The sequence below is a fragment of the Leucopleurus acutus genome (genome assembly GCF_964270905.1).
Source record: "Leucopleurus acutus genome assembly, chromosome: 16".
In the NCBI taxonomy this organism is placed as follows: Eukaryota; Metazoa; Chordata; class Mammalia; order Artiodactyla; family Delphinidae; genus Leucopleurus; species Leucopleurus acutus.
Window position 1 is genome coordinate 4,245,894 of NC_139158.1, and position 12,051 is coordinate 4,257,944.

General features: G+C 41.2%; 1 protein-coding gene across 2 annotated transcripts in view; it reads right to left on the bottom strand.

Annotated features, from left to right (window-relative positions):
- RBAK (RB associated KRAB zinc finger) overlaps window positions 1–12,051 on the bottom strand; it is a 20,828-nt gene continuing 8,777 nt past the window's right edge. Inside the window, exons 3-5 of one of the 2 annotated variants that reach the window (XM_082856690.1) lie at window positions 8,762–8,888; window positions 8,396–8,491; window positions 1–4,769 (exon numbers count right to left, since the gene is read on the bottom strand). In XM_082856690.1, coding sequence (XP_082712816.1) covers window positions 2,866–4,769; window positions 8,396–8,491; window positions 8,762–8,888 — 2,127 coding nt within the window. In that variant the 3' untranslated portion in view covers window positions 1–2,865. Of the gene's footprint in view, window positions 4,773–8,395; window positions 8,492–8,761; window positions 8,889–12,051 lie in introns of both variants that reach the window. The other variant, XM_082856689.1, reaches the window with a different exon arrangement.

Genomic DNA, 12,051 nt, shown 5'->3' on the forward strand with positions numbered 1-12,051 from the left:
TTTTTTTTGGTGGTACGCGGGCCTCTCACTGTTGTGGCCTCTCCCGTTGCGGAGCACAGGCTCCGGACGCGCAGGCTCAGCGGCCATGGCTCATGGGCCCAGCCGCTCTGCGGCATGTGGGATCTTCCCGGACCGGGGCACGAACCCGTGTCCCCTGCATTGGCAGGCGGACTCTCAACAACTGCACCACCAGGGAAGCCCAAAGCCCCAAATATTAATACTATCTGGCCCCTCACCAAAAACGTTTACCAAGCCCTCTTCTGCACTCGATTCTGCTGCCATGTATTTGAGTTGCAAATATCTTCTCCCCTCTGTGGTCTGCCTGTTCACTTTCTCAATGGTGGCTTTTTGAGAAACAGAAGTTCTTTAATGTAATATACTCAAATTAACAAGTTTTATTTTATGATTCAGTGCTTTTTGGGTCTTAAGAAAACTGCTTGCTGTAAGGTTATAGTCTTCTTATAGCTTTATTATTTTATATTTCATACTTAAAACTGCACTCCACCTCAATTGATTTTTCTATTATCTATTAAATTATGAAATTTAAATGATGACAGAGCATTTAGTGGAAAGAACATCCTTTCCCACATTACGATGCATTATTACCTTCACCAAAAGTCAGGTGACTGAATGACGTTTGGGTGTTTCTGGAATCTTTATTCTGTTCCACTGGCCAATTTGTTTATCTTTGTGCCATTACCACACTATCATAATTCCTATGGCTTTGTAACAGTTCTTGATATCTGGCACTATAAGTTCTCTAGTTCTGTTTATTCTAGAAGATAGCTTTGACTATCATTGGTCTTTTGAATTTTCACATGAATCTGAGAATTTTCACTTATAAAAACTTGCTAGGATTTTGATTAAGATTGCATTGAATATATGAATTAATTTGGGGAAAACTGACATCTTTTTAAGATTGTCTTGCAATCCATGAACAGGATATATCCCTCTTACTGTTCTGTAATTTTTTTTTCCCCTGGATACAATTCTTGAAAATACAGTGTTAGGTAATTTTCCCCCCAGGCACTTAAGGATTTCTGATATCACTGTAAGTGACATTGTTTTAAAACTTTTCATTTTCTGTGTTCGTTGCTGGTATATTAAAAACCAATTTTTGCATAATGACCTTGTATGTGGGGATTCTGCTCAATTTACTCAATTCTAATTATCTGAATATTCCCTAGAATTTCCTATGTATAAAAGCATGTCATCTGCAAATAAAAGTTTTACTTCTTCTAATCCTTAAGCCTTTTCATTCTTTTGCTTCCCTTACTTTCCTGGCTAGGTCCTTCTACACAATACTGAATAAAATTAGTCATAGCAGATAACCTTGTCTCTTTTTTTGATCTTGGGAGAAAACTTTCAATATTTCACCATTTGATATGCTGTTTGTTGTAGTATAAGATACTCTTTAGCCAATAAAGGAAGTTCCTTTCTATCCATAGTTTGCTAAGAACACAAATGGATGTTGATTTCACCACGTTTCCTGCATACTAGACTACTTTTCTTCAATGTGATATATTACAGTGATTGGTTTTTTTTTATTATTAAAATACCCTCACATTCCTGGAGTAAGATCCATTTGATCACTGTTTTACTTTTTCCAGAAATCGTCTGTTTTGCTAACCTAGGATTTGGTCATGTGACCACTATAAACGAGTTACTGGTGATCATAATGAAATTAGCATGACTGGTTTAGTTTACTCAGGATTTACCCTCCGTGTCTTGTGAATAGTAGATACCTAAACTCTTCCAGCAAGTAAAGAGAGGGAGGACACTGAGGTTAATCAACAAAAAATGTCTGCTAGAAGCTTGCATTAATTTGTTCCAAAATACTGGGACTAAGAGACAATGCACAAAATAATGACACCGTATTCATATCAAATAAAAACACAGGTAAAATTTCTGAATTACAAAATAGTGGCATACTGCACACTCAAACCTATGGGTTAAAAAACAAGAGTGGTAGGAGAGCTGGGCCTATGTTATAGAGCATGAGCAGTACAGCCATCCTTCACTGAACAGACTAGATTCCAAATCATCTATGCATAGTTTATGAAAATAGTATTTTTAAGTCTTTTTTGCTCAAATGCAGTTGGAAACTTTACAAAAATCACTGGTTCCTCTCTTGATGAAGCACTCATTAAAAACCATTTGTAAATGCCTCTAAAGAACAGAAAACTATGTATTTAACTATCCTATACCTATCAAACATCTCACCAACAATATGTCCTACATTAGTACATTTTGCCATCTTAATACTCAAAGAAGAATACTGCCTTTTCACAAATTATTCAAATCCCAACTTGCAGAGTTGCATAGAATTAATCACATTTTGGAAACGTGATAGAAACCGCCATATACATATTTAATGCTACGATCCTCATAATCAACTCCAGAAGATTTTAAAACTTCATTTTCTGCAATGAAGGTTTATTCAGAGCTGATAGCTTCTGATGTCATTCCTTAAAACATCTGATTTTATATCAGAAATATGGCTTTTAGTATAACAATTTCCATGACAATGTATTTTCCACATTCATCACTTTGACAGGTTTCGCCTTGGTATGATTCCCTGATATGTGAATACAATTGGAATCCAAAATAAATATTAAATATTTATAGAGTTTCACTCTTGTATAAACTGTCTAGTGTCCAATGAGTTGTAGGGTCTTGCTGAAGGCTTTGCTTCTTGTTGCAGTTTTAGGGATTCTTCTCTATGAAAATTCAGATTAGAATAAATCTAACATCTAAATGCTTTTCCTCATTCAGAAACATGAACTCTCAGACAGTGATATCTGACTCCCAACTGACTTCCCATACTCATTATGTGCAGAGGGTTTTCTAAAATGAGATCTGACTTCAGAGGAGCATTCCCATGTCAAGTACGTTCATATTCCCTCTCCTGTGAATTCTCTGATGGCTATTGAAGGCTGACCTGTGGTGGAACTTTTTCCCACATTCATTACATTCATAGGGCTTCTCTCCTGAATGAGTTCTATAATGCACAGTGAGGTATGACTTCTGAGAAAAGACTTTCCCACATTCGTTACATTCATAGGGCTTCTCTCCTGAATGGCTTCTATAGTGTACGGTGAGGTTTGACATCCGAGAGAAAACTTTCCCGCACTTACTACATTCATAGGGCTTCTCTCCTGAATGAATTCTATGATGTATAGTGAGGTAAGACTTCTGAGAGAAGAACTTCCCACATTCATAACACTCGTAGGGTTTCTCTCCTGTGTGGACTCTTTGATGTCTAAAGAGGGATGAGTTATGGGAGAAGGTTTTCCCACATTCGTTACATCCGTAGGGCTTCTCTTCTGAATGACTTCTATAATGTATAGTATAGTATGACAGCTCAGAGAACAATTTCCCGCATATGTTACATTCATAGGACTTTTCCCCTTTGGGAAGTGACTGGTGCCCATCGAAGGCTGAATTTTCAAGTAAGGTTTTCCCACATTCACTACATTCATAGGGCTTCTCTCCTAAGTGAGTTGTGTGATGGTTGGTGAGATATGAGAACTTTCCACACTCACTACATTCGTGGGGTTTCTCATCTGTGTGTACTTTCCGATGTCTAATGAAGGCTGAGTTTAGATTGAAGGTTTTGCCACATTCATTGCATTCATAGGGCTTCTCTTCTAAATGACTTCTGTAATGGATAGTGAGGTATGACACCCGAGAAAAGAATTTCCCACATTCACTACACTGATAGGGTTTCTCTCCTGTGTGTGTTCTCTGATGTGTAATAAGGGTGGATTTTCGGTAATAGGATTTCCCACATTCATTACACTTATAAAGTTTCTCTCCCGTGTGCGTTCTCTGATGGTCACTGAGGGCTGACTTGCGGGAGAAGGATTTGCCACATTCGTTACATGGATACGGTCTCTCTCCTGAATGGTTTCTCTGGTGTAAGGTGAGATGTGTCTTTTGGCAGAAGGTTTTCCCACATTCATTACATTCATAGGGTTTCTCTCCTGAGTGAGTCCTCAGGTGTTGAGTGAGGTGTAACTTCTGACAGAAGGTTTTTCCACACTCATTGCATTTATAGGGCTTCTCCTCTAAGTGTGATCTCCGATGTACGGTGAGGGTTCCTTTTTGGCTGAAGGATTTCCCACATACGTTACATTCGTAAGGTTTCTCTCCTGTGTGAGCCCTCTGGTGTATAATGAATTTTGACTTTTTACAGAAGGATTTCCCACACTCACTGCATTCAAAGGGCTTCAATTCCATCTGTGATCTCTGATATACATTAAAACTTGACATCTGGATGAAGTCTGATCCAGAATCATTCCAATCATAGGGCTTCTCCCCCATATAAGCTCTCTTATGAGTAATGAAAACAGCTTCATTGTCTAAGGCTTCTGTGCATTCATTATATTCAAAGGGTTTCTCCAAAATACTAATTTTCTGAATACTTTCTTCATTTTGAGAAAAGGCTTCCCCATTTTGATGAAATTCATAGAGTTTCTCTCCATGAAATGTTTTCCCACATTCACTACACTCATCAGGTTTCTCTCTTGCATAGCTTCCATCACTAATAATTAATTCTGAAGTAGATCCCAAAGTCTTTCCACATGAGACACAATTATGAGACATTAGGTTTGAAGGAACAAGGCTTATTTCCATGTTATAAGTTTTATCAAATGCAACCTCTCTCTCCTCAGTCAGGGTTCTGCTGTTGATAGAAACAGCTTGCCTTGAACATTCGTCTTTATTTTCTTGGGCTCTCTCCATCAGGTCATCAACTTTCCAGACTTCTTCTAAAAAGGAATAAAATTAAACAAACCTTGTGAAGCTGAACATACCAGTTATAGAATGGGAGCAGTACTCAAGGGCCTACTGTGGGCTTGACTCTGGCTTTAGGGTCAATCTCCACAAATAAAATTATCAGTATATAATCCTCTTTCCCCCTTGATTTGTCATATAAGACAAACAGACAGACATGGGGGGTGCGGGAGGGATGGGGAAGGGATGAGAGCAGGATAGGACTCAGCAGAAGAAAGAGTAAATTCACACTGAACACAAGTACCTTTGTTACTTTACAAATATGTTCAAAACTTTGGTAGGAAACGTGAAATAAACCCAAGAAATGATGAGCAGAGGACAAAGTCACTGAAGGGGTCCCAGATCGAGGCTGAAATGGGAGGACTGAGAGCAAGTGGGATTCGTGGGAAAGCAAGAACAATTACTGGATGTATAATCCTAGGAAATATTCAAGTATGGATTATGTTTGGGAGAAACAGATCACAATGTATATTAAACTATATAATATCATTTCATACCAAGATTAGCATGGTAACATGCTCACTAACCTAGACCCTTCCAAAATCTTTGCCTTTCTCTCCTGCACATAAATCCAAATAAACATTCTAAATGCTCCAATTTCCTCATGTTTAGAGACAGTCCCACAACCAGGGCTCCAACTCCCTTGCCCTGACTTAAACTGACCTATAAGGAGAGACCCAGGCACATAAATGTCTGTAAGAAACCTAAGTAGACCAATCTCTCCAGTAAGATCAGCTCTCTGGAGAGTCCTGTGGTCTCCTTTAACACTAAGTGACTTGTCTACAACACAGTGCACAGTGGCTACAAGCACCGGGACCCCAACTCCAATGCGTCATAGGCTGGGGGACCTGGGCAAGTTACTTAACTGTGATGCAGTTTTGCTCACCTGAAATGTGGACAAGAGCTCCTACCACATAGGGCTGGGCAAAGACTATTGATACATTAGTTAGCACATGTTAATGCTTAGAACAGTGACACAAAACAAATGCTCAGTAAGTTTTTCCGTGAATTTTCTTTCAATCTGCTGACTTAAATTTACCACAACCAGTCATGTTCCTGACATAATACTATAGCTTAAGTCTGAATACAAACAAGAGTTCCCATACTCTCAGGTTTCATTTGGTGTAAAATCTTCAATGTCAGATTTCTGAAGTAGCCCCTACAATATCAACTTTTATTTCCATGTATTTTACATGTTTTTGGATCTTCTGAACCATGTTTAGTTGCTCTCATCCACATTCAACACAACACTAACAGTTCTGGGCTCAGAAATCTAAACATCCCTGTGCCCAAATACCAGCAGAAAAAAAAAAAGTTATCCTTTACCAGTAAAATTTTCATTACCTAAATTCACAATATATATTCAAATTAGCATTGCACTCATCTTCCAAAAACACCTTCTGCTCCAGGAAGCCTGGGCACTGCCCTGCTCACGCCCAACCACAAGTCTGCACATGCTCTTGTTCACTCAACCTGACTTCCAGCCTGGTATGTACTCAAAACCTAGCTATGTTTCAGGAGAAGCCTTAAAATATTTATAAAGTCTCTTTCCAACATTTTGAAGCTCTCCTTCCCTTAAATTTTAAAATAGCCTTAACACAAAGTTATATATCATGTATTTAATTATGAACATTCCATTTGAAAGCTAATTTTAAACTAGTTCATGCAGCTGTGCTCTCCTTTCCTAACTCAAACCTCTGCTTGTCAAAAGTATGACCACACTTGCTATTTTTTTTTAATCTGTCCAATAGAAATTAAAGTAGTAGTTTCTAATCTGAATCAAATGGGGTGCTTTCAGGTTAGACTCTAACCCCCAGCTGTTTTTTCAGAATCCACAGTTCAGAATAAATTCTCTCTCAAAAGAAGTTCCTCAGTGAGCAAATGAAAAATCTACTATCTTCTACATGTTACGCAGAAAAGCAGAGTACCAAGACCCTTCCTTTTTGTAGGGTTATAATTCAGGTCGAGAAAGGAGCTTAAGTGACAAACACTTGCCATTACACATCAGAGTGCACAATCCTGTGCTAACAACCACTACGTGGAGGGGCCGTGAAGAGAAGGGAAAGACTGGATGAAGAGCGAGAAATGAGGGAAACTTCAAGCAGGAGCTGAACTTTCAAGGTCAAATTTAAAGGATAAAGTTCTAGAGATTCTGTTGGACAACAATGTGAATACAGTTAACACCACTAAACTGTTCACTTAAAAATGGTTAAAATGGTAAATTTTATGGGTTTTTTTTTCCAAACTACAACTAAGGAAGGAAAGAAGGGAGAACAGAGGGAAAAAAGATGTATCATCTGGGAGAGCAGAGGGACAACTAAGCAGGGACAACTCTGCTTAGTTTGAATGGAAGACATTTAGAAATCTAGACTAAATGGCATTTGACAAGAGTTGGGGGAAACAGGACATTCATTTTGATACGTAACATTGCACCACACTGGGGGATTGAGGAGAACTTAAATTCTACTTAAGAAGAAACAGAATAGTTATAGGCTTATCTTCTGAGCCTAGTGATAAAATCAACTGTATGTTTCAAATGAACAGATTTTGCAATTTCCAAATAGGATTCACTGTAATCCAGGCACATATGAGAAAATACTGTTTACACCAATGTCAAAAGAAACTGAGAATATGCAGAAAAATTTTAAGGCATTTCATAAAAGACAAAAACAGGAACAAGGCCAAAAAGACAAGTACAACGTAATAAATTAAGGGACTTGGGGAAGATGTACAGAATTCGTGGTTTGGAATGGTCAGTTTATCATCAGATGTGCTAAGGAAGAAGGAAGTGGACGATCCTTCCTGTGCTATTGTTCTGTCAGGTAAGAGTTAAAGAGGCTACAGGTTACAGATGTTGGGTATCAATTTGGATGAGTAACATAAATAAAAAAGTCTTCAAAGTTGAGGCTAGATGAACGCTTTTATGGGATACAAAGAAGACTAAAGAAGTGGAAGACAGGTCCTAGGGGCTCCTGAGGAGGCCAGAGAAGAAAGGGAATTCACTGATGAAATAAACTCCTCCTGAACATCTGCTGCCGACACAGGGATGGGCAGACAGACGGGACAGGAAGGAGCACATGGGAAAGAGGACGGCCCAACTCGTGCTGTGTCACCGAGGATGGGCTTCAGGGACAGTGACCAGTGCACCCACGGCGAGGAGGGGACGACCCACAAGCGTAGGGAGGGGACCACGCTGGGTGTCTGAGGGCCTAGAGGGGGGCGTGAAACTGGGGTGGAACACAAACCGGAGGCGTTTCACAGCAAGGAAGGAAAGAAAATGGAAGATAAAAAGAATGACCAGGAAAGTCTCCAGTTAACTCTTCTGTCAGACTTTTGAGTGCCTGAAAACAAAGGAATTCTGTGATAATAGGGAGGTTAGTCACGGACAGTATGAGAGGAAGAGGGAGTGAATGCACCCTCAGTCCTAGAAGACACGGAAATCCTGTAAAATGTAAGGCCGGTGCAAAATCAGAAAGGGAGCGTGCACATACATGGTGGAGGGCAAGTGCTATTGGTGCAGGAGGTGAGATTTAGGGCATCTGTGGTCACTCCAGAGGACCGGAGCGACCATTTACAAATTCACACTCCACCACCTCACCTGGGTGAAACTGCCGTGGGAACTCGCCATCTGCTACCCAAGGCTCCTCTCCCTGCTCCAACTTGAGGATCACGTTCGGTTTGGTGCTGTCGTACCCTGTGGATGAGAAAGAGCCAACTTGGACCTGCTGCTCGGCTCTGGGTCTCTGAGTAGAAGGTGCTGCCTCAGAGACCAAAAAATAAAGCGTCTATTTTGCACCTAATCAAAATCAGAACCTTTTGATCAATAAGCAAATAAACAAATACTTTATCTGGTGCCCAGAAAAAAATTACACAGTCTCATCACTGATTTCTTCGAAGTCAAGCATAAAATCCTTAAACTGGAAGCCCCCGCAGAGAAGCAACTCAGAAAGCAGGCTCTCCTCACCCACGGAGACCAGATGGCTGTAGTTCTCCAGCATCACATCCCTGTAGGTTGTCTTCTCATCAGGGTCCAGCTGCTGCCACTCCTCCTGAGTGAAGTCCACGGCCACGTCCGTGAATGACACTGGCCCCTGCAATGGCACCGTGATGGGAACTGGGTGACGTGGAGAAGACTTATGGGAACAAGAGCTCACCCAGCTCACCGGGAAAGTCAACTACGGACCCTGAAAACCTCACTGTTGTTACAGATCGTGGGAGGAAAACAAGCCATATTAGAAACACACTGCCTTTGGGTTCCTTAATGTGTCAAACAAACCAACCAGCCAAAAAACCTCTCAAACCAAAAACAAAGAGCTCCAATTTTGCAACTGAAGTATCTGAGTTCTGGGGACATAAGTTAATGAACCACCACTCCGGCTCTCACTCAAAGAGCTTACAGCCCGGCGAGGAGACACTGGCTAAGTGAACACGGACGTTTCTCTCCTTGTTGCTCTCTTCAGCAGCCTCTGCTGGCTGGGCCCCCTCCCCCTACCTCCTCATTATGGCGCGGCCCAGGACTCGGGCCATCCCGGTTCAACTCTTTCATCCTCTGGCCCCTCCATTCTTACAGCCAGCTACCTGGACCCATCTGCTTGGCTAAGTTTTCTAGTACTTCCTTCAAGCGGTATCTCAAACATCTCATTGTGGCAGCAATGAAAATCTGTTGCTTGAAAGACTGCCCGAAGTATTATCAGAGTGACACACACAAGGTGGAACATGGTCTAACACGAGAGAAGTAAACTACTTTAATTTTATGTTGGCAGACTAGGCTCCGCAGGCTCAGCTGGGTGTCCTACAGGATTCAGGGGAAAGAAGAGGACGCGGTGTAAAAAGTACCCATGGCAAAACCTGCAGCAGCACCAATATTTAAGAGGTTGGCACAGGGCAGAGACCAAGAAGGCACTTTCTCGAGGGCAGCTTTTGGACAGGAAGAGTTGCCTCTAATTCAAGAGAGTAGACGAACATAGGCAAGTATTGGGTTGGCCAAAATGTTCGTTCAGGAAACCCAAACAAACGTTTTGGCCAACCCAATACTTTCCTGCCTCAAAAACAAGACAAAAACCCAAAAAGCCCAATTCAAAGAAATATAAAAGTAGTGTTCTCATGAGAGCACTGGAACACAGAAGTTACCAACAGCAGGAATGTTTCTGAGGAAATTCTTGATTTATCGAGTAGAGCAGACGAGAAACCAGGACCACGGAACACACACAGGGGCAGAGGCGGGACTGCAGCAAAAGTGACAGCAGGCTCGCCACCAGAGCCCTGGAAAATCTCCAGGCCCATCAAGAGGGCCTAGGGTTCCTGCAGCAGTAGAGTGACTGGTTGACAGAGGAATGACTCACACAATCGACCAAGCAGCTTGACAGGCTTCCTGTTCTCACTGCACAGAGCAGCCAGATCCACTCAGACTGTGTCGACAGCCCCTGGCCGTGGGCTCGGGGGACAGAGATGGAGCCGGGACCCCTGCAATGAGGGTGATCACACATCCACTGTCCAAACGGAAAACTGCTGTCTGGGACGAAGGATAAACCCGACAGGACACCAGGAAAGCAGGTGCAACCCAAGACTATGTCAGGCACGTCTGGACAAAAAGCCAACTGTTTCCATGTTGGACATGGACGTTTCTCCTAAAGCAACTCTTAGAAGACTACTCTCACCATAAAGCACCTGAGCAACTTAACCTTGTCTGCCGACTTGCCACCAGTTCAAAATGCAGTGGTGCCCACAGGTTCTGTGCATCAGAAGACACAGTTGACAAAGAATAAGGGAGATCACGGAATGGGAGAAAATATTTGCAAATCACGTATCTGCTAAGGGGTCGGTATCTAGAATATATATAAGGAAACCATAAACAAGATGAAAAGACAACCCTCAGAAGGGGAGAAAATATTTGCAAATGAAGCAGCTGACAAGGGATTAAAAGCAGTTCATGCAGCTCAATATCAAAAAAACAAACAACCCAATCAAAAAATGGGTGGAAGAACACATGAAAACATGCTCAACATCACTAGTTATTAGAGAAATGCAAGTCAAAACTACAATGAGGTGTCACCTCACACTGGTCAGAATGGCATCATCAGGAAACCTACAAACAACAAGTGCTGGAGGGCTTCCCTGGTGGCGCAGTGGTTAAGAATCTGCCTGTCAATGTAGGGGACACGGGTTCAAGCCCTGGGCCGGGAAGATCCCACATGCTGCAGAGCAACTAAGCCTGTACGCCACAACTACTGAGTCTGCGCTCTAGAGCTCACAAGCCACAACTACAGAATCCCGTGCACCTAGAGCCCGTGCTCCGCAGGAGAAGCTACCACAACCAAGAATAGCCCCCATTCACCACAACTAGAGAAAGCCGTGCACAGCAATGAAGACCCAATGCAGCCAAAAATAAATAAATTAAATAAATTAAAAAAAAAAACAAAAATAAATGCTGGAGAGGATGTGGAGAAAAAGGAACCCTCTTACACTGTTGGTGGGAATGTAAATTGATACAGCCACTATGGAGAACAGTATGGAGGTCCCTTAAAAACTAAAAATAGAACTACCATATGACCCAGTAATCCCACTCCTGGGCATATACCTGGAGAAAACCATAATTCAAAAAGATACATGCACCCCAATGTTCATTGCAGCACTATTTACAACAGCCAGAACATTGAAGTAACCTAAATGTCCATCAACAGAGGAATGGATAAAGAAGATGTGGTACATATATACAATGGAATATTACTCAGCCATAAAAAGGAACAAAATTGTGCCATTTGCAGAGACGTGGATGGACCTAGAGACTGCCAGACAGAGTGAAGTCAGAAAGAGAAAAACAAGTATCATGATATCACTTATATGTGGAATCTAGAAAAATGATGCAGATGAACTTATTTGCAAAGCAGAAATAGAGACACAGATTTAAAGAATGTATGGATACCAAGGGGGTAGGGGGCGATAAGATGAATTGGGAGGTTAGGATTGACACATATACACTACTATGTATAAAATATATAATTAATGAGAACCTACTGTATATCACAGGGAACTCTACTCAACGCTCTGTGGTAACCTAAATGGGAAGGAAATCCAAAAAACGGGATATGTGTATACGTATAGCTAATTCACTTTGCTGTACAGCTGAAACTAACACAACACTGTAAATTTATACTCCAATAAAAATTAATTAAAAAAAATTTAGAATATACAGAGAACTCCTAAAACTCAACAACAAAAACAACAGTTTTTAAAACAAAGTGAAATAAATAAAAT